This window comes from Phalacrocorax aristotelis, chromosome 3 (assembly GCF_949628215.1).
Source record: "Phalacrocorax aristotelis chromosome 3, bGulAri2.1, whole genome shotgun sequence".
Classification (NCBI taxonomy): Eukaryota; Metazoa; Chordata; class Aves; order Suliformes; family Phalacrocoracidae; genus Phalacrocorax; species Phalacrocorax aristotelis.
The window spans coordinates 91,648,014-91,674,977 of NC_134278.1; the positions used below are offsets into that span (position 1 = coordinate 91,648,014).

The 26,964-nt window shown below is 44.8% G+C and overlaps 2 protein-coding genes across 2 annotated transcripts in view; both read right to left on the minus strand.

Moving 5' to 3' along the window:
* Positions 1-1,281: 1,281 nt before the first annotated feature.
* Positions 1,282-19,296, minus strand: LOC142055644 (syntabulin-like). The gene is given in 8 exon segments (XM_075089761.1): positions 1,282-1,733; positions 1,736-1,793; positions 1,795-2,443; positions 3,667-3,816; positions 4,810-5,013; positions 7,705-7,804; positions 10,508-10,574; positions 19,204-19,296. Coding segments are annotated over 8 exon segments (1,761 nt in total). The 3' UTR covers positions 1,282-1,293.
* Positions 19,297-20,125: 829 nt separating this feature from the next.
* Positions 20,126-26,964, minus strand: part of LOC142055645 (uncharacterized) — a 54,234-nt gene continuing 47,395 nt past the window's right edge. The window contains exon 8 of the mRNA XM_075089762.1: positions 20,126-20,130. Within this exon, the coding sequence (XP_074945863.1) occupies positions 20,126-20,130 (5 nt within the window). The remainder of the gene's footprint in view (positions 20,131-26,964) is intronic.

The following is a 26,964-nucleotide window of genomic DNA, read 5'->3' on the forward strand; positions in this document are numbered from 1 at the left end:
AGTTTTGGACAGGAAGAATTTCTGGTTTGATGGTCACAGTGGCATCTCAGCGGGCACACTGAGACTGCATGGCTCTCAGATTAATTAAACAAGGTATTCTGGACTTCTGTTAAATGCCGGGAAGACTGACACTCTCCTGGCAGCACAGAAATGAGCAGTTACAAGCTTCTGGAAGATTGCATTGAATTAAAGATTAGGCACTTGCATTTGTTAACTCAGCATGGGTGCAGTCATGCAGGTGGCATGTGTGTCCACCGACCAACTGGAGCCTTTTTCTCTGCCTGAGTGCTTATGCTTGGAGCTGTAATGAAGTTTTTCTCAGCAGAATTCTCTTCTTTGGGTCCTGATGGTTCCTTATGCCCTGATACAGTGCCTCTGCCAGCTCTGCCTGTGCCCAATAGCTCAGCTGAGACCGGCTATTTTATATGGCTTTGCTACAATAAAACACTCACACATTTACCATTTCTAACAGGCTTCATTGAACTTGTGATTATAAAGGTAATTTACAATGAAAGAATTAAATAAACAATAAGCTAAAGCACAATACATTTCAAAGGGCTCATATGACTACAACATTCCAACACATTAAAACTTTAAAACAACATTAACACTCAAATTGTACCTACACCTATACTTATCTTTCTAACACGTTTCAAGACTCTCAACAAAGTACCTTTTTGGTTACAGTCCCTGTAAACACACAAGACCAGTGAAACACTCAAGCAATTGTACAACTGAGAAGAACACTACACAAGACAGGAACAAACAATGTGCTGGAAACTGCCTGGGGAATAGGGGGTTTACCTCTAAATTGAACTGACTCTTTGGACAACGAATGGATAACACTAGCATGCTCTCTGGAATACATGTGTGACATCCTTAGCGGGAACAAGCCTCCGTGTCACTCAACACTGTAATTTCACAAAAGCTTTAGGTTAGTGCTGCCTAAAGAAATAGCCCACCTTTCTCTGGCCGTTTGCTCCCGTGCACGTCTCACGCTACTCTTGAGCCAGTGCAAAGTGCTGGTATATTTGCGCAGTGAAGCAGCCAGGGAAACTCATTGAGCTTAACAAACAACAAATTAACATTCAGCAACCAAACATGAAAGAGAACTCACTGTATTCTCCTTGATCTCCCTGGTCATGTTCACTGTGCAGATATGTTGGCACCAGAAAGACACCAGCGCGGTGGGGTGGGGGGGTGGGGAACATGGTGACTGGGAGCAGGAGGACTATTTCTGTAGGCAGCAGTACTCTCAAAAAACACCAGTTACAAACATCCTGTAGAAAGGCTTTACCTTTTCCATTCTGAAACAAGTAACATGTTTTCAAACCGATTTATAGGGCAAATCAAATAGTCAAGAGCAAAACGGTGGACTAGGACAGAACTGCAAAACAACGCTCTAGTACTGTAAATGAGATCTGTTCCTGCTCCATGAGTACTGAAAGGCCGCATGATAGTTGGTACAACAGGGGCTGCTACAGCCAGATCGCTGGCGAGTCTGCTGCTCCAGTATCTCTTCTTTATTCCTGTCTGAGAAACAGTATTGACGTACCCAAAGACTTCATCATCATGAGGTTCTGTAAAATCAAGTTCTTCCACAAAATGGTTTTCATTAACTCCGTGCTCCACCTTCCTGCATGGAGGTGTCACAGGAGACAAAAGGATGGTAGAGTTTGGCTCACCTGGAGTTAAGTCCACTACGATACCAGAATCACTGAGGCTTTCAAGAGAAATTGACCCAATTCCTTCAGTGAAGAAGGCGGGCTTAGAGGACAGGCATCTTGAGCTCTGAGCTCTGAACATGTTTTGAATGAACTGCTCCCCTTCTAGGCTATATGGCACCACATCAGTCTGGATGGTCTGCTCCACCATCATGTTTCTGACTTTCTCCTCCTCCTCCTGGGAAAAAGTTAGTTTTTCATCCAGAACATTTTCAAGCATCTCTTGATTCACAGTAGAATTGGAGGGAGCTGGCTCACTCGACTCAGGGGTTGTGGTGGTCAAACTCTCTTCAAATAAATCAGTCCCGTTAGCTGTGTCCTCATGAAGAAACAGCCCACTATCTGCCAGCTCCTCCAGAGCTTGGTCCTCTGTGGTGGGGCTGTCTGGCATCGTAGTACACAACGGCTTCCCCTCAGAGTCACACGTGTACTCCGGGCGCTGCTCATCTCTCACAGAGCTGTTCAGGGCCATCTCCATGCTCGACACCAAAGATTCCAGTTTCTTGTTTTCAATGCTTATTTCTAGGAAGTATTTCTGAAATTTTTTGTCTTTCTCAGCCAAGCTGTTCTTCATGCTCTCAATAACTTGCTTGAGTTCTTTAATTTCCCTCCTTGCTTCCAAGAGGCTCAGCTCCATCTCCACATGATTACACTCGTCTTCGATCCAGTCTTCCTTCATACGTTCCACCTGAGCTTTGAGCTTTTCGATTTCTCTTTCCCTGGAGCAAAATAAAAATATCGTAACACTTCTGGTGACTGCCTAGTTAAAGAGTCAACGTGAGGCTCCACCTCACTGGGGTGGCTATGCTGCAAAGATGCTCCAAGGAAGAAGCAAATTCCTCCATGCATCATTTGCTGCCACCTCTGGGAGAACTGGCAGAGATGTCAGCTGGCTGCCAAGACACACTGGCTGATTCCTAGCTGGAGTCACCAACCTTGCCACACAGCCAGCAGCCTTGTGGGCTATGCTGTGATCGTGGACACTTTGAGGTGAAAGTGGTGGCCTCTGGGTTAGGTCCAACCAGTACAGCGCTTAACATCTCATCTACTGCCTCACCCTGGAGGAAATGACAAACAGCTGCCTGGATGTGTCCCCTGTGCCTGCCAGCAGCTCGTCACGTATAGCCAGAGCCAACAGTGGCCTCAGACAGCAGGATGGCTCAGGGCTGCAGGCACCTGGCTTGCTTTGCACCCGGCTTGCTTTGCACCCCCCCAGCCCAGCATGGATCCAGAGGCTTCTGCCTTCACTTGCAAGCAAGTGGGGAGAAGGGCCCCCTGCGTGAGATCCAGCCCTCACAGGTACAGATGTTGGGCCACCCAAAGCAGGACCAAGGGGTCCCTGGGACTCTACCTTGGGGCTCCATTCAAACAACCCGTTGTGCCCGCTTGGGTTGTGTGTGCTGGAAAGCCAGTTCTCAGAGCACAGCTTTAGTAAAAGAGAGAACATCTGTTGCTGTGTAATGTACATTGTTGCTTCTTCGCTTAGCATCCATACAAAGTGCTATTGCAAAAAAGTCCATATCTAAGCAACAAAACCACAAGCGGGCACACTAGCTTGTGTCAGAGCTTTTCTTTCATTAGGGGAAAAGGGGGACATTTTTGGTCGTATTTTCTGAGTGAGGTGGAACTTTTTTTATGTATAAAAGGTCTCAGTGCTAAAGTAGGCTGGTGAAGAACTATCCTTTGAAAGTCTTCTATCGGGAAAGTTCAAAAAAAGGGAAAAAGAGACAGCCATATTTGTAACAAAAGTGCACGGTACATATTCACTGAGCACACAATGAAACCTTAAATACCTGAAAACAACCTAATCAGCCCGATCATATTTCAAATCTCTTAATGAAAACTTTACATGGTCAAGAAAAGAGTACAAATGATCAGGACTCCCATCCCTTAATGCTCCTGAATAAATCTTGTCCAGTCTTATTTCTGAAGTGAAATATACCTTTCTGTAACTTTGCACTCGGATTCCTTCAGCTTTTTTTTCAAATGCCGTATTGTAACTTCTTTCTGCTGCAGAGGAGTCAAATACCGCTCCGGATTTTCTGGCTTAGTGCTGCAATTGTGACCACAAGAAATAGATTTCCCTGATCGCCTGAAAAGAAAAAAACCATCACACCATCACATAACATCACTCCTACAGTTCTTCAGTCCTGGCAAAAAGGAACACATCCCATAGACTGATATGGCGCTTGACTCATTTTGGGCTCCTCAGTGTCCACACAAGTGACTCCCTCTGGCAAATCAAAGTACTTGAGAAAATGGCTGATTTGTGGCTATAGTACAAAATTTACTATTTATCATACTTGTTTTCAGTGCCATTACCTCAAATGAGACATTTAACTTTAAAACACCTAGCCATCTCCTCACCCAAAACGGTGCCCAAGAGCAGGCAGCTGGGCCATTGGCAAGGGCACCCAGCTGCAGACACAGCCAGGTAAGGAAGCGTACAGACTGAGTTCAGCTCCACATGTGAGTTAAGAAGCTGAGCACCCTGAAACCTACATTAATCCTGTCTAGCTTTAGGTGTGTATCTGACATGCTTGGCTGTTGAGTTGCCTGGGGTGGGAGGAAAGAGAGAGAAAGGGAGGGAGAGAAACAACAATTTCTTCTCTGCAATACGTGTTGCACGCTCCCGCAGGTATTAGTTTTCTTCCCTGTAGAGGAAACTGCACGCAGAGGTACCTAAGGCCGGGCAGGGTGAATTTTCACCCGAGCATACAATATTTTCTATACAACCCCACCCAACTCTCTCCAAAGGAGAAAGGACCTTTCTGTGAAAGAACCAGGAAAGCCACATGAGAACTGACAGCATAAAACCACGGAAAGGAGCCTGCCTTGGAGTGAAAACCAGCTACAAAGCGCTTTGACTAAAAGTAACCTTGAATTTTACAGTACTGAAACAGTCAAACTTTTACATGGGATAGAGCACACTGTTGATTGTCGAGCCACCAATATGAAGAGTCACACCCATGCTGAGGAGCAACACGACCCCTTTGGCAAGCCAGACAACCAGCTGATGCCGCATTTGCGTGCAGAGAAGGTAAGTCAGTGTGCTGAACACCAGGATGCTGAAATAAAGACTTGCCTCGTCACTTGGCTGCTGTCACTTCCTTTGTTTGAGCCTGAGTTGCTTCTGCTGGCTAAAGAAGCCCCATAATTCTGACGGGTGTTCGCAGGACTCAGCTGGTTTTTGCTCAGTGTTGACAAAGGGACCTTTTCACGGGAAGCAGGTGGGCTGGGTCTGGACTTGTTGGATAAGGATCCATTATTCTGACCATGAAGGCCACAACTGGAGGAGAACCAACATGGTTAAAGCATACTGGATTATCTTTATCACACAACTCATTATGTGTCTTATTTCACGCACAAAGTTGTCTACACACTAAAACAGGTAGATAACTGTGAGTGGCCGGGAAGAAAGTCCTGAAGTCATCAGCCACTGCACACTCTTTCACTGACTGTGGGGCTCTCAGTCTGAATTATGTGATCTAGGGAAACGGTGGCCATTTTCACGTTTCTCTGTGGCTAGCACGGTTCCCACTGACTCCACCAGATCATCCACATTCCCTGAACCTCTGACTCCATTAAGTAATGAGAGGACTGCAGCCTGGGCTAGTGCCAAAAGAACCACGCTTCAGCCTTCCCTGGCCAGACCTGCAGAGAGATGCCTGCTCGTGGAGGTTTGCTCTAAGACTGCTTTCATGCTCCTTGGCAAGCAGCCTGAGGGATCACAGTGTGTGATGAAAACAGATTTGTTTGAGCCACTGTTCCTTTCTCTCTTTGGCATAGAGGGTGCTTAAGCTGCCACTGTCAACTATTCATAGAATCATAGAAGAGAACCATAGAATCATTAAGGTTGGAAAAGACCCCTAGGATCATCAAGTCCAACTGTCAACCCAACATCACCAAGTCTCCTAAACCATGCCCTGAGGTGCCACATCTACACATCTTTTAAGTACCTCCAGGAATGGCGACTCTACCACCTCCCTGGGCAGCCTGTTCCAATGCCTGACCATTCATTTGCTTAGATATAGTTCAAACCCTACTGTGAGCAGGCTGAAATAGTATTAAAATAGACAAAGAAAACCACAGATTTTTTTCTTCCTTCCTTCCTTCCTTCCTTCCTTCCTTCCTTCCTTCCTTCCTTCCTTCCTTCCTTCCTTCCTTCCAGTTTCCCTCATACGTATCTACCTTTCTTTTCCCACTCTTTATTAAATAACCTGACTGTCGACTGTGGGCTTGAAAGCAACTGGTATCTGTGCTGCTGGCAACTGCCAAAGGACTGAGGTGCTCTGAGCACAGCTTCCCAAGGTGGGTTCCTCGCTTGCTCACTTGGTTTGTCTTCCTGCACTGCTACACTGCTACCTACATCCTCTCATGGAATTGGTTCTTCTAAACTGTAATGAACGGGCTGGTTTCAGAAAAGAAGAAGGCAAATCCAGCCAACCAAAGAGGCTTGAACATAAAAATTTAAATACCACAGCACTATGAAGCAAGAACTCTCCTCAAGATTCCCTAACTTGGTTTCGTCCCTCCTCTGAAAATGGAACAGTTTATAAGGAAGGTGGCTGCTGCAAACCTTCATCACACTGCTGTGGTTTGGGTGATTTTATAATTATTTTACAATGAAGTGCTGGACTGTGGTTTGTGACAACACTGAGATTTTTCAGAGGAAGTTGAGTCAAACAGTTAAAAGAGAACATATCGCAAAGGAGACCTCTCCTTCCACTTCGTACAGTACAGCATCAACTCTTGGGTGAGGCAGAATTCACATAGACTGTGCGTAACGCAGCAATGCAATTGAAGGAGCATTATTACAGAGGCCTTCTGTCTAATTAAGTGGGTCAGGATGCTCTAATTTAAAGTTACATTTAAATGCACAGAAATACATGCAATGATACAGAATCTTACTGCAAGTAAGGTGATTTTAGGGCTTCATATTATACTTAGTATTTTTCACACACACACACACACACACACCCCTGTCCAGTACCTTTACTGGTTAGATTTAATCTAGAGAGTGCTTAGGTAATGTTTATTTTTCTAACAGTCTCATGACACAGATAGGAAACTGCTCATTAAGCATCATTCTGCCGATCTCTGTGCACTGGGGCACACTCCGACCTCAGAGACATCTGTGTGACTTAAGCATAGAGGTATCCCACTGCCAGTCCCGGCCTGGCCTACCTGCCAGCACTTCCACAAAGGGCAGGAAACCCGTCCTGTCAATCTGAACTCTTTGCACCTACTCCAACAAATGTAACCAGCAGGGATTTTGTGGGTGGAGCACAATGTGCGCTGCTCCACCCAAATGTCCTCACCCTTGCATTCACAAGCTCTCTGGATTTGCACTTCACAAATGATAGGGAGAAATCTTACAGAAATCTTTCTTGAAAGATTTGTTTAGATAGATAACTGATCTATATATTTTTTTTTTTATTTGCGTATAGTTTTAGTCACAGAAAGGTTGGGCAAGGGTGTTGAATACAAAAGCATCAAAGGCAATATTGTCTACTTCTTCCTACAAAAAATAAGGTCATGACCTGGAAAGGGACATGCCAAGCTGACAGTTTATTACAAAGAGAAAACAGTGATAAGACCAAAAGGTTAAGGTTAACTTCTTAGAGGTACTGCTGTTAAGCAACATATACCCAGTTGTCTCCTCCTCCACTCCAGCTGAAGTCTTTTCTGTCTTACCTGAGGGTATCTCCCATACTTGTTATGAACAAACAACAAAAAAATACCTGTCGGCTGATCTGGCCTACTGACATGTTTTGGTCTCAAAAAATATAGCTTTTTTTTCCCCTTTCTCATATTACAGTTCTCATCAGTGTAAGTGCTGCCCAAGAGCATAGTGTTAGCCAAATTGTTTCAAAACTCACACTAGTGGTATTTTATGTATTAGCTGCAAGGCCTTACATAGTAGTCTCTCTCTGCACTAGCAACTCTCTCACTCTTCAGGAAAAATTGCTTTGCTTACTTGTGAGAAAAAGACCTTTTGCTTCCAGCAGCCGACACACGGGCTTCAGGCACTGAGGTACAGCCTGTGTTGCTTGAAGAGCTAAAATTGGTTTTAACCCCTGGAAAAGAAAAGGGATGAGTAAAAACACAGTGGAAATCATAAGTCAAAGGCTGTTTTAAAAATCACAATGAACAACAGGCATCATCCCTTTGCCCATCCTGTGTGAATTTTAGCAGTTGCGTGAATTTTCCAACATCCCTGATGTCAAGCACGTGATTTGTTCTGGATTTGCAACATTTCTTCAGAAGTGGCACTTAAACAAGAGCAGAGAAAAACCATTTGGACACAAACCCCTCACACTAAAGAAGCCCTTTTAGGACACGGCTAGGAACATTTGTTGTGACAACCTGTTTGCTTTCTTACAGCCGTCAATACAAGAATCAGGCTGCTCACACGGCTCCTGCAGCAGCACACAACTGTAACTGTAGATTTCGCTTGCTTTAAACCATATGGAAACACTACGCGCTGGGGGAAAAGCCGCTTCCATTTTGGTTTCTGAGACGATGTACACATACATGCATATGTACATATAAATGTGTATAGGCTAATAGGGTATATGTGTCTGCGTATGTACACACATATGCAGGTTCTCGTGGCACACAGAAGGACAGTAAAGCAGTTCTAATAGCCTTAAATCAATCCAATAATCACGCGTGGCTCTCAAGTGCTTCTGGGGTGTTAAGCCATCTACCTGATTTCTGACTTTCTATGGATCACAGCTTTTATTTCCCAAGCCCTGGCATGTACAGGGAAAACCGCTTTCATTTTGCTACAATCAGTAGTAGGTAGAGCTACTAAGAAAGTCTTATCACCTGGAAAAATACCCACCCTAAAGTTAGGATCTTTTTCAGTCTGTCACTCAAATGGCAGATGTCCAAAACCATATCTGGGCCTTACACTGCAAAGCCACAATATTGTACGATGACTTTAAGCTGAGGGAATGGAAATAACTTTCCAACATCCTTTAAACAGCTGGTCGGGGCGAGCATCTCTCACCTGAGAATTTCTGGGCGCCATCTCACGCACAGACACCCCCAGCCAGCAGCTGCAGACTTACCATGAACCCCATTTTTGCTATATTTTCCATGATGCATCTGCAGATACCATCATCCCCCACTGGGGTGGATAAACCTTCAGCTGCACAGTCTTTCTTAAATCCTTTGCAGAACTGATGGTGATGTGCACGGCTTGTACCCCAGTTGACTAGGTTTGTCACTGTGACAATGTGATTGCGAAAGCTCACACCTAAGCAGCATTAACCATGAAAGAGGCTGCCATTTCTCAAAAACCATTTCTTTTGTCTGAACTGGCTATAACACTTGTTTTGCCCTGATCTGAGACTCCCCTGACTAAGAGGATTGTCTTTACCCACCATTTCCCACAAAGGATACCACATATTGAATCATCAGCTTAAGCGGTATCTCAGTTGAAATTCATTCATACATATATTTCCATGCTGCAGCCACTCAGTGTCACAGTGCTGGCAGGCAAGACAACTTGGCACTATGCTCTGACGGAAACGCTCATGCCACGCGTAGTGGCATCCAACACTGAGAGGCCCGTCACTCTGGCCCCAGCCCACCTTGCAGCAGGCTACAAGCAGCAGCACACCCACTCCCTAGGAGCAGAGCTGTGCACCGCTCTGTGCAACGGGAAGAACAACACAGTGACGGCCAACAAAGTACTGCAACGTTTTCCAGGATTGCTTCTTGCCTGCAAGACACTGGAGTGAAATAGTGCAGTATCAAGTGCTGTCCCTGCACTTTATTGCTCAGTGGGCAACGGCACTGAGCTAAGAGAGTGCTGCAAACAGCATCATGCTTTCTGCACTGCCTTTTAGCCTCCTTGCTGCCCTGACAGCACCACTACAGTCACCTAGCTCTAGCTGACATGGAGGGGAGAGGGGAGCCTGCAACCCCACGACTGCATGCTGTGCTGCCCATGATGAGGAGTACAGGCAGTGCCAGCTGGCACAACCCAGGCAGAGGCAGAAAAGGCAGTGACGGTACGTCAGACGTGTGTGCACATCTGCCCCATGGGTTGGAGGACCACTGCTTAGGGAGCTAACACCGTCCTACCACAGCACTGCAATTGGCTGGGCAAGGTAGAACAGCTTAGGTATACTTGGTCTGCCAGGACAGTATGCAACCGCATCACATACGTACGTATGTATATGGAGCCAGTATATACATTTCTTACACAGGTCCACACAATAACCATACATGCATGCCTGGAGTATAGCATCCCAGTCTGCTATTTATAGCCATTAGAGATGGTTGGATACCTTGTGGCATGGTCTTCTGGCCTCAAAAGTCAAATTTTGCTTGCACTTGAGCATGTAATATTTTTCCTTCTATAAGAATAAAGCTCAAACTTTCCTGCGTGCATTTGATTGTCCATGTGCTATCTAAATGGTAAGGTTACAACATAGAAAAAAGGAAGAAGTGTCAGTAATACCTGTGACAGGAACACTGACAGCTGAGCAGAACTGGATTCCTAAAACTCAGGATGCATCTGAGTTTAGTAAATCTTTTAAGCTAATTTAGTCTTTTTGTGTAAGTCTTTCTTATATGCAACTTCACCACTCTTTCATAGCTGCCAAAATATAGAAACCACAGAACTACCTATCTTCTGACTCCATAAACATGACCTCTTAATATATATCTATGTGTGTGTATATATAGATATAAAAATCATTCTTGATGCTAGGTTTGCATATAGTCACCCAGTGAATCAGCGCTGTAAATGAAACAGCGCTGACAGAGACAGCTTGTCCTCAGAGTGTAAAGCATTTCAATTTGCTGAGCTTCCGTGCCTTCAAAAGCATCCTGTTACACAGCAAAGAGACGAAAACACAAAATAATATAAGTTCACCACTCCAGTGCAGCTGTTAGAGGAATAAGTAGCATGCTGTCCCTGTAGATAGCTTTATTTAGAGACCCCAAGGGAAGAGAGGGGGCCTGACTGCATAAGAACTTCCAGCAAAGCCATTAGAAACAGCTGGAAAAGTAGAGATAATTCAGTTGTAATGCCCTTTATTGAAAGAATCTGTATTTTTAAAAGACTAAGTTTAATTTATCTTAAAACTTTTAACTCACAGCTACATCTCCAGTTTCAATCTTTCACAGCGTAAGCAGTAATATTTCCAGGAAACATTAATGCTACTTCTTTTCTATTTAATACGGGGTTGTTCCTGCAAGATTGTTTTTGTACACCACAAGCAATCTAGGAAAGAAAACCAGACTGCTCACATGCACGAACAAATGTAAGAAAAAGAAGCTGCACAGAAGTGATGAAGTCTTGCTTCAGCATTTCCGGCTTTTCTTCAGATAACACCCTTTAAAAAATGACCCATGTTGAGGGCAAAGGCTGCCAGCAGGGAATGTACTCAATTCACAGTGTCAAGCTCAGCCGACAGCGTGATTTTATTCCAGTCCCTGGCCTTTGACTTACCATGCGATTTACTATTACTATACATGAGACTCTTGCCTTGCACTTTGCTATAAATTTCACATTCAACAGTAACTGCGTAAATGCAGATATAATCCTGGGAGCAAGGATCAGGACTCTCCTCCACGTAGACTGCTCTATTCTTTGTGTGACAGAGAAGCTGCTCCCACGTGCTCTGCCGCTGCCCATGTCCGACAGATACCCTCTACTACCACGAGGTCTAAAGCCATTGGAGGAAGCTGATGATGCTCTGTAGGTTGCAGTGGTTGAGAACTCTTGTGAGAGGTGTGGATTTGAACTCCTTTGGTCTAAGGAGGGCACTGAACTCAGATCTTTTCCCCGAGCTCTACTTGCTCAGCTGCCACACAAAACAGGGTGGGTGGTAGCACCAGTGCTGGCCATAGTTCAAAGCAATGAAACGTGCTGGTTGCTGGCACTCACAGAGGTGGTCTGGCTCTGGTACAGAGGTTCAGAGTGAATGTGAGGCACGTGCATGGGCGCAAGCAGGGTACAAGTAGGTGGCCAAATCTGGGAGACGGGCACGCCTCTCTGGCCTCTCCTGTGGACTGGGAGAGGTGCGTTCCTGCCTGGCATGCTCTCTGCTGTGAATCTTGGATTGTAGTACCTAACCACCCCCTCTTATTTTATATGCAGTTTAGTCATCAAGCTCAGACTTGCAAGTTGTGCTCCCAGAATGACAGTGAGAACCTGAGCACAGCAATGCCTGGCATCAGCATCCCCTCCCCTATCCCACTGCGCTGGCCAAAGAAGCTATCACTTATCACTCTTGGGTGGACATCTACCTGACTGCTTGCCTGTGCTCTCTCATCAGACAGATCTGTTAATCATGTTGCAGCTGATTGCACAGCGCAGTAACAGCTGATAAATTGGCAGCTGGCAAACATGCAGTCAGAGAAGACGTGGAGCAAAACTTTCAGTGTGGGTGACCATCAACTGTTCAAACCTGCTGGGTGAGGAGACTTCCAGCTCAATACCAGGCAGAAGACTTTGGGGAAGAACTTCAACGCAGATCCTGCTTCCCTGCATTTAGAACTAAACTTGATTTTACTTGAACCCCTCAGTTCATACTGCTGGTTGTGTGATCTAAACTAATTATGTATCTTGATTTTTGCTCATCTAGGTCACCTGCTTTTCTTACTTTGGAAGAAAGTTTGTTATCAAATAATCAAAATTTATCTCATTAAGCAGTTTTCCAATCTCATCTAAATACTATAGCTTTGGTAGTGATCTGAACTGCATTCATGCAAAGTATAAGCACTGCAGATCTCAAAATAAATATGGAATGTGGCTTGTGCATGCTGTGAAACCGCAGTCAGTCAAGCTCATCTCTAAAAACAGTCACTACAAACTAATTACTGAGATTGGCTGAGAGCCATCATGTAGACTCTGCATATCACTGTATCCTGAGCCAGCATTTTTCTTCATTGTTTTTAATTCATGGATTTGCAGAGCAGCCACGAGCAGATGTTGGAACAGACAAAGAGCATTACAAGGTGGGGTTTTTTTCCTGCTTTATATACCTTACAGAGATTCTTCATACGGAAATTAGCCTGACCTAATTATTTTTTGTGATTCTATATGCAGTTTGAGCTCTTCTAACACCACTTTAGAACAGCTCCCAGCAATTTTCCCTTCTCATCCCGAAATGACCTTTGTTGGGGGAACACATGTTCACGGAGAAGAGAACAGTCTGGACAACTTATCTTTCTGTTCAAACCAAAAGGCTCTTTCGGTCAGAGATGGAAGGATGCTACTTTGCTACTCCAACCTCATTAGAAACATTGAGACTGGAGGTTCAAGAAATACCAATAGATGTATAACATGATACTCAACTTGTGTATGACAGTTTTGGAAAAACCTCTGTGATGTGTAAATCCACCTACGGACAAGTCTTTAATAAGGAAGCATGTGGTGTCACCTCAGGAGTTTTCTCATATGCCTGGCAGTACTACCTGGTGTGCTTGAATAGAAATGAATAGGCTGGTCAGAAGTACTTTTAGAAGCTGGAAAACATCATCTTTGGCAGGGATGACTTAACAGGACACAGAAAGGGAGTGAACTCCGTCATAGACTAGGTCAACATCCCAGCCGTCCCGTTATGTTGGCGGCAGAAGTTTAACAAAGGGCTTTCAGAGGCCTCTTCAACACATCTCCTAAATCTGGTTCCAATGCACAAGGAGGAGAGAGGCTGGCTGGTGCACAGCAACAAACCCCGCAGGCATGCATTCACAGCAGCAAATGCTGCAGGTATGTGTCCACAGCATATATGCAAACGCATGAAATCACATGCTAAACCTGATTCAGCTGAAAGCTTTTGCACAATCACCCTTAATATAAGGCACATGGTTTTCATTATAATGTGCATAAAACTTTTTAAATCAGTTTTACATGTTTTCAACAGGGAAGAGAAAACCGCACACCTTGAAATTATTACAAAAAACTAATAGAGATCAAGTGCCATCTACTGAAACGAACAGTAAAACCCTACCCAGTATATTGATAGGTTGCCTAAACTATATTTCTATAGTTATAAAGAAAGACAAGGTGGGTCTCAAAGCAATGAATGTCAAGTTACGACTGCTGTCATTTGCTTGTTTTTCCCCCCAGTAGCACTCTTAGCATTAAGGAACACTAAGGACAGACATGAAGCCTGTGCTTTTTCAGCCTATTAATCCTTGAGGGTTTGCGGTCACACCGTATTCTGCCAACTTGAGCAAAGACTCACAGCGTGCCAGGTGCCCAGACTTCGAAAGCCAACAACTTCCTATTACTTAGAGAATTTCAGAAGGGAGGAACAGACGACCTGTAATGAAATGCCTCAACATGGAAGCAAGACGAGGCTTGTAATCCAAATAAAATACAAAACAAACTCTGCAGAATTTTCATTTCCTTTAAACACAGCTTACATAACAGTACACCTAAGATACGGTATTATAAGGTACATCTACTGTTTTGTTACAACACATTAAAAGTAATATATTTCAAGCTCCTTGGGGAAGCGATGTCCACCTTGCAGCGGCTGGAGCAGGATTTATGAAAGGATGCCAGGGCCCCAGCTCCACGGGGGGAATTTTGGAAGTAGCGCTCTCCCTATCTGCCACCTCACTTGAGAAATCCCACTCTCAATCAGCAGAGTGTCTCAGCTATGTGAAACTCTTGTTTCTGGGCATGCCTAGAAGCAGGTCAGCTTTAAAAGAGCTCGGTGCCTGGCTCCTCTCCAAAGACCAGGGTGGGTGTTTCACACTACACAAAAGACATCAGGGTCCACACAAAAGCAGCCCAAGGAAAGCTCTCTTCTGCTCTCTGCTTTACTGGAGAAAGGATCCACCTGGGATTTGCAGGGCCAGATTTAGCTTTGAACTGGGAGGAGGCTGCACATCATCTCCCCATCACACCACCTGGGACACGCACTGCGTCCAGCTGTAAGAACCAGGGGAGGAGATGGGGTTCCTGTCCTCTCAGCTTATCAGGGCCTTCTCCAGCTCCTCCACAGATTCACCCAGTTTAGGGTGCCTGCACGTCTTTGTCACCCGTTGCTACATACATAGTGGAATCCAAACAGGCCTGAATTTCCCACAGCTCCCCTGCCTCCATCAGGAGACCCTGCCTAACCCCTGCACCCAACACACCTGAGAAAAGTAAGTTCTACAATCTAGAGTTTTGGGCAAAGTTGGGCAACCTCTGTCTAGTTGCTCTATCAGATGCTGGCTTTTATTTTCTTTTCATAATTGTGGTTTATTTATTGGAACAGGGACTGGGCATGCATTTCCCCCTTCTTCCAGGCTCTTCCTAATCTCGGAATCATAACGACAGGTGAGGACCAAAAGAGATTGAAGGCATCTAAAACACAGCTTCCCCAGGATTTATATAGCTAGGTACGTAAAAGCAAGCAAATGTTCAAAATGCCACCGCTATCTGCAAGGTCCTGCTTAGTTGTTTATGGCTGAGTTTCCACTGTTGAGCCCATTAACCACCAACTTCCCCAATGTCCATATACCACAGTGAAACCAAATCAGTCAGATTTGCATGGCTAAGATAAAGACGTTCCCTTAGCTTTCTATGCCTGCATACAAATACAGATGTATAAACAGAAGGAATATAGAGACATATCCACTCAATACTGATCAAAAAGGATTAAAAGATGTCACTCTAAAGCACACAAAAAAAAATTTCTGAGTGATTTGGTCACCAAAAAACAAAGTTCAGAGAGCACTGAAACTATTTCTGATTTTAATTCAAACATGGCCAGATAATGGAAAAACAGAATTTTCTACTTTCTGTCTGAAATGATGCTTTAATTTTGAAAACTGTCAAATTCCTTTCTTCTTTTAAAAAAGGGGTACAAGTCTTTTGATATTTTTATTGCTTTAATTTAACTAATTCCTAATTAAAACTAAATCCTTTCCGTTTTTTAATTTTAAAAAAATTACATTTAAAAAATAAAATTAAATAAATTGATTTAATTAAATAAATTTAAAATATAAATTTTAAAATTTAAAAATAAATTTAAAATTTATTGAATTAAATTAAGTACATTAATTAAAGCCTTAAAATATCTCTAAGCATTCTAAATATTTTAGATTGAAGATTGTCTTTGTTCAGCCTGAGAGAAAGGCTTTCTTTAATGTTTTGATTTGGTCAACAACAATGATGACAGGATTACAGGGCACTGTTTATGAAGGAAGATTAAGGGAATACAATTTGTGTATTCTAATCAGTCTGGCAACACTCTATCATGGGGAGGAGGAATACAGCTGGAAAACTGTAAAGAAAACCATTGAACAGCAACACAGGATTCTGGCTATGATGCATGTTATGTCATGAAAAATTACTTTAAATAAAAACTGATGTTTGGTGGAAGTGCTCATAGTAGAATGTAGCTGGAGGATGTTCAGAATATTTTAACCAGGGCATCAGAAAACTATTTTCAACATTGGCATAAATAATACAGATTGTAAATTACAAGCAGAGCACCAAGAAAAAAAAAAAATCTCCTAAGAGAAGATTTATAATGGCCTTTCCATAGGCACAGTATTTCCTTCCGTACAGGTGAAGCGGGCTGAAAACCACGGAAAAAAGCCAGAAAGAGCAGAACATTTGCTGCAGTAGATACACAAATTGCAAAGCCTGCTCCAGCTTGACCTCACACATATTTTAAAACAGATACTTAAGAGCGTGCAGTGTGTGTAGCATCGGTTTCTCTTATTTGACTCATATTCCATAACGAATGAGCAGAAGAGAGAAAAAAAGCTTCTTAAATATAAAAAAGACTTTTTTTTTTTTTACTAAAGATCACAGCTCTTGCCATCTTCCATACCTGCCTCAACTCTGACCTCTAAACCTCAGTGCCCTTCTTACGCCAGGAGCTCAGCCATCTTTTCCAGATGGAGGAGGAGCATGTCCCCACAGTCCCCAGGAGACCTGCATCTCTATCAAAAGGCATTTGGCACTAAAAGGTGAATTGGCTGGCACAGGTCTCACCTTGTCCAACAGCCCAGCAGCTGAGGCGCTCCCTGCAAAAGTCCCATATCTGCATCCCCTACTTACTCAGATTTGCAGTTGGAGCCGTGGCTTCCTCATGGACCACGCGCGAGGCTGAGCTTGAGGTTGCAGGCGTCCTGAGGCGAGAATCTCCCTTTAACAGTTGGCGTCCCACTTTCAGGAGATCTGGAGTGGTATCAGGACAATTAATGGGCCAGAGAGAGAGAGAGAGAGAGAGAGAAGAGTTATGGTGTGCCTGCTGGGTACTTGGCTTCAAACCCCCAGTACAAGAGTAACTAGATTATACAAAGTGGAAGAGCTTCCCTGGGAGCAGACTCCCTGCATCCCCTCAGCCTGCTCAGCGGCCTGCTACTAGGGCACTTGTCTCCTTTGTGCTCAAGTCCAGCCTCCAAAAGAGGCAAACAGACCTAAGGAGAAGTTTCTTTTCCCTTTACTGAACTAAGTAACAGGCATCTCCTTTTAATGTTCTTTTCCTTTGTGAGGAAGGACATAAGCACCTAAGTGCGCAAGATTTGTGCCCGAGACCCTGAATTGTAGGTGGCCTGTGCCACCAGCCCAGAGCTGAGCAGATCATTGCTTAGGACAGATGGGATTCAGGCTTTCGCCTTTTACTTGCCCATTCCTCCTTTGTAACTTGCTGACTTCTTTTCGGGATCCTCTATTATCTCTGTGATGTCTGGGTGCCTGCTGCAGCCCGAGAGTCTTCTGAACAAAAGGAGATATATGTCTTGAGGGGCCTCAGCCCAACCACGTCCCTACTAAGCAACATCAACAATAATTTTTTAGAAAGGGTGGATCATACAATCTGTGACATTTTTCTAGAACACTTTAATTTAACAGGAACTTGCAGATTTGGGTTCAAAAATACAAAACACTTGAAAGCCAAAACAGTCTTTGTAGGTGCTACTTTGTTTATTCTTCTTTGAAAGAAATACGTGGCCCTTTGAATGTGTTATCCACACCAATTCAACTCAATTTGTTGAAATTCAAACTCTAAATCTAAAACATATAAAAATCCTAAATAAAAAACGATAGCGCTATGCTCATAATTTTTCAAAGATGCTTTTTCAGCATCTTTTGCTAAAAATATTTGTCTTCCAATTATATTCCGTTCTTATCTCTTGGAAGTTATACAGCACTTTTTTCACTTCAGTGCAATTCAGTTAGCTTATACCCTAAAAATTCTTCACTCCTGCTAACAAAATTCACGGTGCAACGGGAGATACAGGCTGTCCATGTGCAATGCTAGGTGCCTTGGGCAGCGGTCCTCAGAAACAGGACAAACGGACAGTGCCCAAGCCTGTGAGGGATGAACAGGAGAGGAAGAGGCATCTAATTAGACTTACTTGAAGATCCAAGCGTGATCTTCAAACACAAACTTTCTTCCGCAAATGAATGTCTAAGACTGGGTTTCCTTTCTATTAAACAAAACAACAACAACAACAAAAAAAAAAAAAAAAAAAAAAAAAAAAAGAAAAGAGACAGAAACCGTACTTGGCTTCAGTAAAGGCTAACAGCAGAGCTGTCATAGACCTGATGAGGAACACAGGAGATTGGGGTGGGATTCATCTGACTAAGCATGGATGTCTCTAATGTAGACACCCATGTCTGAGCCAGCCTCGGTCCCATATTTAGGCAACCAAGAGTTCGTCAATATAACCAGTGAGTTCAAGGTACTCCCTCACCCCCGAAACAGCTCCCACAACGGCCAGGAGAGAAATGGCAGATTCACCTGTTCAAGCTGTTCCACTTCTGATCAGCAATGGGACCAGTCACTGGAGCAGACAAGGGGGGCGCCCCCCCATCTGCAGCCCACAGCTCCTGAAGGTTGTCTAAGGAGACCCGTAGATTCGGTTTTCACCTCTTCTGAATCACAAATACCGAGGGATTTACCCCAGGCAGAGGAGCCCCAGCGGGATCCGCCGCCTGCGCTGGGTCCGTTGACCCAACTGGCAGGGACCGGTCAAAAACTGCCACAGGGGGGACCCAGGCGTTCCGATGCACGCGGAGGGGGCTGGGCTATGCAAATGAGGGAACCCCCCAGCAGCCGCTTCCCCCCTGCTGCCAGCCGCCAGACCTCACAGCACCAGCTGCTACAACACACCAAGCCTTCACAGGGTGACGCCTCTCTGTGCTCAACTCCGGGATGCAAGCTTCGAGGTTAGCGCGGGCTTCAGCCTGGGCACGGCATCCTCGCTCACGGAGGGCGACATGTGCGTGCTCATTTCCCTCTGAAAGAGTTAAAAATAACATTAGAAACCCTCAAGCTGACACAACAACATCTTCAACTCGTTTAAACTAGACACAGGAGATGTTTCTGTGATCCTAGTTTTTAAGAACAAAAATACATGCTTTTTTGAGCCTTCAGCCGTTTTAAAAACCATTAGGTGCTGCCACCTCCTGCACATCAGCCCTCCCGCATTGCTTTGCCCTCTCCTGCTGCGTTGCTTTGCCCTCTCCTTCCCCTGCTTGCCAGGCACTCACCACAGCAGCAACGTTCTCCTGGTAGACGGTCATCATCACGGCGTTGGCAGGACCAAAGCTGATATAGGTGGAGTAGGCTTCCAACACGGCCATACTGAGGTAGAACAGAGATGCTGTCTCCTGGCAGATGACAGCCTAAGAACCAAGGATGACACAGTCATTCCCAGGAGGGAGCACACTGCAAAGGGGGGAAAAAAGGAACCCACACAAGCAAGCCCCAGCCGGCAATTTGGTGTGCAGTAGCAGCAAAGGAGACCATTGTATACCAGTGGTACCAGGGAGGGGAGAGGCCCTGAGGTTTGTCCCATCCACTTACCAAGGTGACCCAGGAGCTACTGCCCCCATGTGCACCGCAGATGATGTAGAGGCACAGGAGGGTGATGGACATGACAAAGCAGAACACAGAGACAAACATCACCCAGCCTTGCAGCATGGGTAACTGGACCTTCGAGGATGCCACCAGGATCCAGACAAGGCCCCCAAAGATCTGCAAGTGAAAGTGGGAGAGAAAGCAAGCATGGGGCAAATCGGCTTATCCAGGGCAGAGCCAAAGGCCACGCACACCTCTGGCGCTAGCACTGCACATGGCAATAGCCCAGGGATACCTCTGAGTTCTTCCCAGCCTCCACTTGAAACTGGGTATTTAGCTGGGAGCACCTGCCTCTGATCTTGACTCAAAAAAAGCCTGCCTGTGGCCCTGCCTCCTGGTGTCACTGCCATTCATGCCCTCCCCACATCAGTGTGCTCAGGAGGCTGGTTCAGACATTTCTGAAGGCTGGTGTCGATGAACAGGGAAGCTTATCCCAGTAGGGCATGTTTGCTTCACACCCAGTGTGGCAGATACCTGAAAGGAGTGCTGTCAAAGGCAGCTCAGCTGCACAAACAGCACAGACATGGCCTTAATGAAGGTCACGTGAAAATGTTACCCTGAAAGGAGAGAGAACAAGCTGAAGAGAGGCAATACCGCCAGTTTTACTCTCTGATAGGGGAAATAAGGTTGGGGCTCCCAGCTTCTCCTGGGAAGGAGGACTTGTATTGCTGCTCCAGCTATTTGGGTCTTCCTTCGCTGGCTACACCAGAGCTGCACAATGCACCAGCTGCTGCTCCAGTAGCAGGTGGGACCCCATTCTTCTCACCCAGGCTTGGGAGTTTGCCTTGGGTTTTTTGGTGGGATGGGGAACACAAGGACAGCTACATCTAGGCTCTACCTTTTCTCCACCAGCAGATTCCTACACCAGAGGATGAGAGCACAATGTCCAATGCTGCAGAGTGTTGAGCTGCAAACGGTGTCTGCACTACAACACACTCAGCAGCTTTTCTCTGCCTCAAATCAGCCCAGTTGTTTCTTGGACCTGTGCAAAGTTTAGTCTATGCAGCATCCTATGATGAGGAGTTTCTCGGCTGAACGCACACTGCGTGGAGACTGGTGCTGCTGTGGGGACCTATCCCTCATCACTGGCTGGTCTTGGGCTCGCAGGCAAATCTCCAGAGGTAAGACAGCCTCACTGACTCTAAGAGCATTCTGATCGCCAGTGTATCCCAGGCCAGCCTTTGCCACCATCCAAGTGCCAACTCATACAGATCACGGCATTTCCATTTCCTTGGAGGCTTTTTGCAAGTGGAGAAAAACGTTTCTGATTTACAATACTCAGAAAATGTTACATCATTTGTGCCACCCACATTTGTAGGAAAGTTCATTGGTTACATTACACAAATTGATACATTAAATCAAGGATGCGGTTGAGACCTTGCAAATATCTGAGTGCAAATAGGTTGTCCAAAGTGCTGCTGTTTTGCTGCCTCTAATAACAACCAAAGACTGACACTTGAAAACTAATCCAGTCCCTGTAATAAATCGTGCAATGACACCATGAGTGCGTTGCAGCTAAAGGTCCTGGAGAAAACCTCACCGCTGCTCCATTCAAATCCAACACAAGTGGGGTGAGATAAGAGGTTGGGGGAAGAAGTATCACTTCTCATTTCTTACCACTCCCCAACTCTCCTTTCTGCAGGATGCGATTTCTCACTCAGACAAGTATGTTTGCGTGGTTTGATTACTGGCTTTGGTTCAGAAGAGTCATAAAACTGAGGAAAGGGTCAAGAGGCTTCCAATAAACACACAGCAGGTTGGGGACAACAGTCTGAGGAAAAAAAGTCTTTTAAATAGCCTTTACAAAGCAAACATATCTGCTTTCAGCTCATTTCAGCTTTTCCACCTAGGCCTGGCTATCCAGATATGCAGAAGACTCTTCAAATGAAATAGATTACAAGAATGAAACCCAGCCTCACAGAATAAAAATGGTAGCTCTTAATCAGCACACCCCGATGTGGCAATCGTATGAGCTGCGGGCAGGACCTTCTGGCTTTTTTGCATCTGTCTTAGCATTTGAAATGACAAATATTTTTGTGGTTACCATATTAGTCCACTGCAGGCAACCTTGGATTCCGCTACGGACTGAGAAACTCTTTGTCCTTCTGAATGCTGTGATATGAGGCAGCTGCCCCTTTTGTACACAGAGATAATACAGCTGGACGACCTAGAGTCATAACGCCTCCAGAGATGGAGAAATCCAGTTATGCAACATTCTTCTTTCCCAGGTGGTTCCTTAGCCTTTAGGATGCACATTTCCAGATCTTACCCAAACCAGAGGATAGGGTGCTTATTTTCGTCTCATTAAGCAAGCTGCCTTGCCAAATCCCCTGGAGAAAGGGATTACAAACAGTTCAAGGCACAGCCACGACCGTAATATGCTGATGCCAACAGCATGTTCAGCACCAGGACCACCGTAACCCAGTGGTAGAGGTGGCTGGCAAGTGTCTGCCCCACCAGAACCTCCACAGGGACTTTGTACCCACCTTCATGCAGCTGCAGGAAACCTAGACCATGCTCTCAGGCCCTGGGCAGAGACCAAGTCCCCAGAGCGTATTTGGAGGAGCTGAGGCAAACTTCTCCTTATACATCAGTAACGCCTGCTTTACTCCAATTCTTCTTTGCTCGACAGCTAGGAGAATGAAGTAAGTGCTGTAAATCCCAGGAGTGTGGACTGACTTGGGTGGCAAGGAAGGATTTGGTCACAAAGGGCAAAGTTGAAGTTTTAGCATTAAGTGATCTGAGTGCCATTCTACAACCCTCAGCCAAGCCCCTCAGTGCTGGATGAAAGTACTCAGGCTTTGGAACAAGCCTCTCAAACTGTTGTGAGAAGAGCAGGCTTCATGGGCAGAAGACACAGGAAAAAGACTTTAGTTGAAACTTTCCATCTTCTAGTCAGTGCTCGCAGCAACTGCTTTTAATCACCTGTGCCAAACCTATTAAGATTATGATCTTCTCCTGCTTAAGGAAACTACAATATGGGAAGAAGTTATAAGGTGTTTGTTCACTCTTTGCTCACCCACTGTTGCCCACGCACCCAGGTCCAGCGCTCTGTGTCTTCAGCTCGGGAACATTGCAGCTGAGCAGAACGGCTTCAGCAGCCTTGAGTCTTTGCTGCTGTGAACAATTACTTCAGCTTGCCTTTAGCCCCTGCTTTAAGCAAACCGTTTATCTTCTGCCTGTTTCAGCTGCTAAAATCATCTTCCAATTAATTAATCGGCTCAAATTGGCAACCTAGTTTAAACCTACCAGCAACCCCTTCCATTTTGTTAGGCAGGAGATTACAAAATGTTTACAGATACACCACAAAAATCCCCTGCAGACTAAAGGAGAGCTTCAGAGCTCCCAGCTCAGGGCTTGTGCTTTTCTCTGAGAGTGAGCTAGGCACCAGGGGCTGCCCTCAGACCCCTATGGCTCAGAGACCTGGCACGGGTCCTGAACCACATGCTTTGTATGAGGTCTCATCCCTCAGGCACCTGCAGCATGAAGCGTGCTGGATGCCCTGCAAACAGGATCTGCCCTCCCCAGGAAGAAGCCAGAACTCACGATTTCAGGAATGAAGAGCACATCTGGAAAAGTTGTCAGAACAGCCAGGCCGCTGGGCAAAGAAGTGGTGGAAGTTGCTGAGGACATTGTGAGCCTCTCCCACGGTGACTGTCAGCTGCTCTGGCTCTAGCTGCTGGAGGTAGCTGCCAAATGCAACCTTCTTCCCTCCCTCTTTTCCTTCCTTCTGTCCCTCCCCTTCTTCCTGCTCTTCCTCCTGCCCTCACTCCTTCCTGTTGGCAGATGAAGAAAGCTGTGAATGGCACGGGTTTGGCCAAACCCTGTGACCAGGGGCTACTTGGTGGCTGATGGGAGCCACATGGGAGGTTTTCAGGAGATGTGAGGAGCCCTGAGGCATTTTGAGCACAGCTGTCTGTACACAAGCTGAGCGTGTAGGGCAAGTCCCTGGGTGGTGGTGGGTGGCACTGCCTTATACCTGAGGGCAGTAGGGAAGACCTGTACACATCCAGACAGGCAACCTCTCATCCCCTTTATTTGCACAGTAAATCAGCTTGTCCGCCACCCACATGAGCTGTCCACAGCAGCTGCCACAAGGGCAGCTGGTGGACAGGGCAAGACAGGACATGACAGCTACTGGCAAAGAGCAGGGCTGAGAAACCTCTCGCAGATGGACATGCGTCCCAAGTGAAGGGCAGCTGCATTGCAGGATGAACCACTTCTATCATCTCAGAGGGAGATTGGATATGCCAAGGTAAGAAAAATGACATAAAATAATGAGATTTCCCAAGCCATTTGGCTTTTTCCATGACATCAATCCCTTGGCAGCCCTTTCACAACCACACCAACGCTGGGCCTCTCTGCTTGCTTTGCCATGTAAGTGGCAACCTTGCCAGAGCCCAGCAACAAAGTGGACGCTCACCTGCTAGGGCTCCAACAAATAAATGACCGGGACTGAAACCTGTTGACAGTTCATCACTGCGAAACCCTGGAAGCGTGCATCTTCTTGGTTTTTTGGGGGTATTTTAAATCAGCTTCAGTAAAATGTCTCTTAGATTTGTAAATCGTTAGGAAGAACAAACATTGCATAATGCAGGTGAAGTGCTTGGAAATGTTCTGACTTAAATGTTGTTGACATGTAAAATTGTCTGAAACCTCAAAATTGCATGTTACGGTTAAAAAAGGAGGAGAGAATTGTTGGGGTTTTTCTTGCTGAAGAGTAGTAGTGCTGTGTTAATTTTTAAGGACAATTTCATACTGAAGGGGCTAAGATTGTAAACCTTTGAAAAGCCCACTCGTGATTTGCATTTTGGATTTGTTTTGAAATCTAAAAATTATTAATATTTTAGCGCTCTGTCTTTGCTTTTTTCTCTTGAGCTGTGGAGTTATTTAGGACACTTGACGTAGTATATGTACATAGATCTGTCTTGTTCTTTTGTGTAATTCTTTTTGTAAGGTATTACGCTTACTTGTTACAAGTACAGTAATCAAGTACTCCATACAAAGTCTCAGATGATTTTTTTAGCAAGGTTGATAGGCAATACCTTCTGGGTTTACAGTTTCTCTTGCAGTATATATCTGTGGTGTAATTAACTTCTGACATTTAACATTTTGGCATAGTACTTGGCAGGCCTGCCTCTGTTCTCAGCAGACGGTAGTAAGGAACTGATCTGTAGTCTCTTAATGCTAGAAGACTGCCTCTTGGTCTACAAAATGATCTGAAGATTTCAGACAGCTAAATGGGGGACAAAGTCTCCCCAAACCCTCCGGAGTGTTAATGCTGACTGTACTCCAGCAGTGCTTATTGAGAATGAAATCCATGTGCAGAAAAAGTAAGGATCTCCCTTAGCTGCCTGTGTCTGGGTACCTATTGGTGCTCAGTTAATATCTGGAAGTGTCTTAGACTGGAATCATTTTTGTGTAGAAATGGAGGGCTGTGTTCCGTTAAGTAACAGGGAAGACTATATCCTGTGACCTTTTCTCTGGTGGCTTGGTATTTATGTGTAGCAGTTGAAATAAGCCCAATATGGCTTCCTGGAAACCAAAGCATTCTGGAAGACAGTGCTGAGCAGTAGGCTACTAGTGCCTGCAAAGTTCCTGTAGTCTCTTTCTTCCCCACTCCCCAGCAGATTCTGGGCTGAGATGCACCCAAATTTTCCAGGCAGTGATCAACATAGTGGACGATAAAATGGATTTTCCTTTAAACTGGATTTTCAGTTAATTGAAGTTAGTTAGAACTTGGTTGCTTCTGCAAATTGTAGATACCTATCTGCACCTTTAGACTTTCTAAATGCCAACGAATTTATTTTTTTTCCCAACAGGAACAGTCAAGCTAAATGCTCTTTGGCTGAATAAGCAGCACTGTATAAAATGTCTCATGTGTGAAAATGTTTTTTGTACATTTATAATCGTGTTGAAGTAAAAGAATAGTATGAAGTCGTTCTTCTTACAGTTATTCAGTAGGTCTACAGTAAGTAAAAACACGCTGGAATAAGAAGGTCTGCTAAGAGTGTGCTAACAGTGATTATAATTAGTGTTCTGTTAACCAGTGAGTTGGGTTTTTCCGGGCATAAATTGTGTTAGGAATGCAAAGCAAGGCTGACATCAGGAATGAATACTTCCCTGGTTTAAACAGCTTGCATCATTCCATCCAAACTCCGCTCAAATTCTTGCTTTGGAACCCAGAAAGAATGAGTCACCTGTGGCTGTAGTTCATCATAGGTGCCTCTTTATTGAGAAACGAAACCTTTTCTGAGCCTGAAAGGTCGTAGCTTTATGTTGAATACGCATAGGAAGTTTGGAATAGAGATCAATGTTTGGAATAATGACCAAGTAAAAGAGCAGTGAAAAGGTAATCACTTTGTGGTTGTATTTATTGCTTGTATTTATTTTTCAGTGACTTCAGTTCCTCTGTCTGAGGTAATGTGAAGGTCTCCTCTCATTTGGATGCTACTGGAGTCCAATAAAATTACTCAGCCAGCGGAGTGCATGGAAACCACCTCTCTGTGCAGAGGAGTTGTGTGTTGTGCAGTTTATAGGGTGGGGCAGAAACATGATCTGCTGTGACTGTCCTCGCTTCAGAATTGCAAATGAATAGCAGCACTGCTTAACGCCTCATGTGGCTTTTTGGAATACCGCTGCCTTTACATGCAGGCTAGTGCGCATATACCATCTTCCTTTCTGCATCAGTTCAGAGGTGCAGGGAACATACAAAAATCTGCTACTGTAAAGTGGCAAACATTATTTCTCTGCATATGCTAGACTGACAGCACTGTCACCTACCTGGCCTTCTGGTGGAATGTACAACAGTGGGACATCACCTCAAAAACACCGTTGGGAATTCCGTTAACTTGGGAGGTAGATCCTGATGCAAATTACTAATTTCATTCTTCCATGACAGACAGCAGAGCAGCTTAACAGAGCATAGGGAAACTTCTGGCCATTAATAATCAATGAAGGGAAACCGTGAAGGTACTGAATAAGTGCAGTCCCTCTCCTGTCCTGCCCAGTCCAAAGATAATATGAAGCCTTTGTACCTCAAATACTTCTAAGTTTTGTGTGCCCAGTTTGTCCATAGTTGGCATCTACCAGACACGGCTGCATCCAATGATGACAGCTTTTAATTCTCTGCATTTTACACACTTATGTGGATGCACACGGGTAGTTTAGGCATGTTGAAAGTTAACTCCTTACGGCCTTGTCAATGAGAATTCTTGATTCTCTTTTAATAAGCACATCTTTATTCTTACGGAATCTGTGTTAAATTTCACCTTTTCAAACTAATGAAGCTTCATTTTTATTTTTAAGCCCTCTTGCAAGCAGCTTGACAGATTTTTCTAATCTAATAAACTGAATGCGAAGCCGGAGCGACCTCCTAACATCATTCTGTT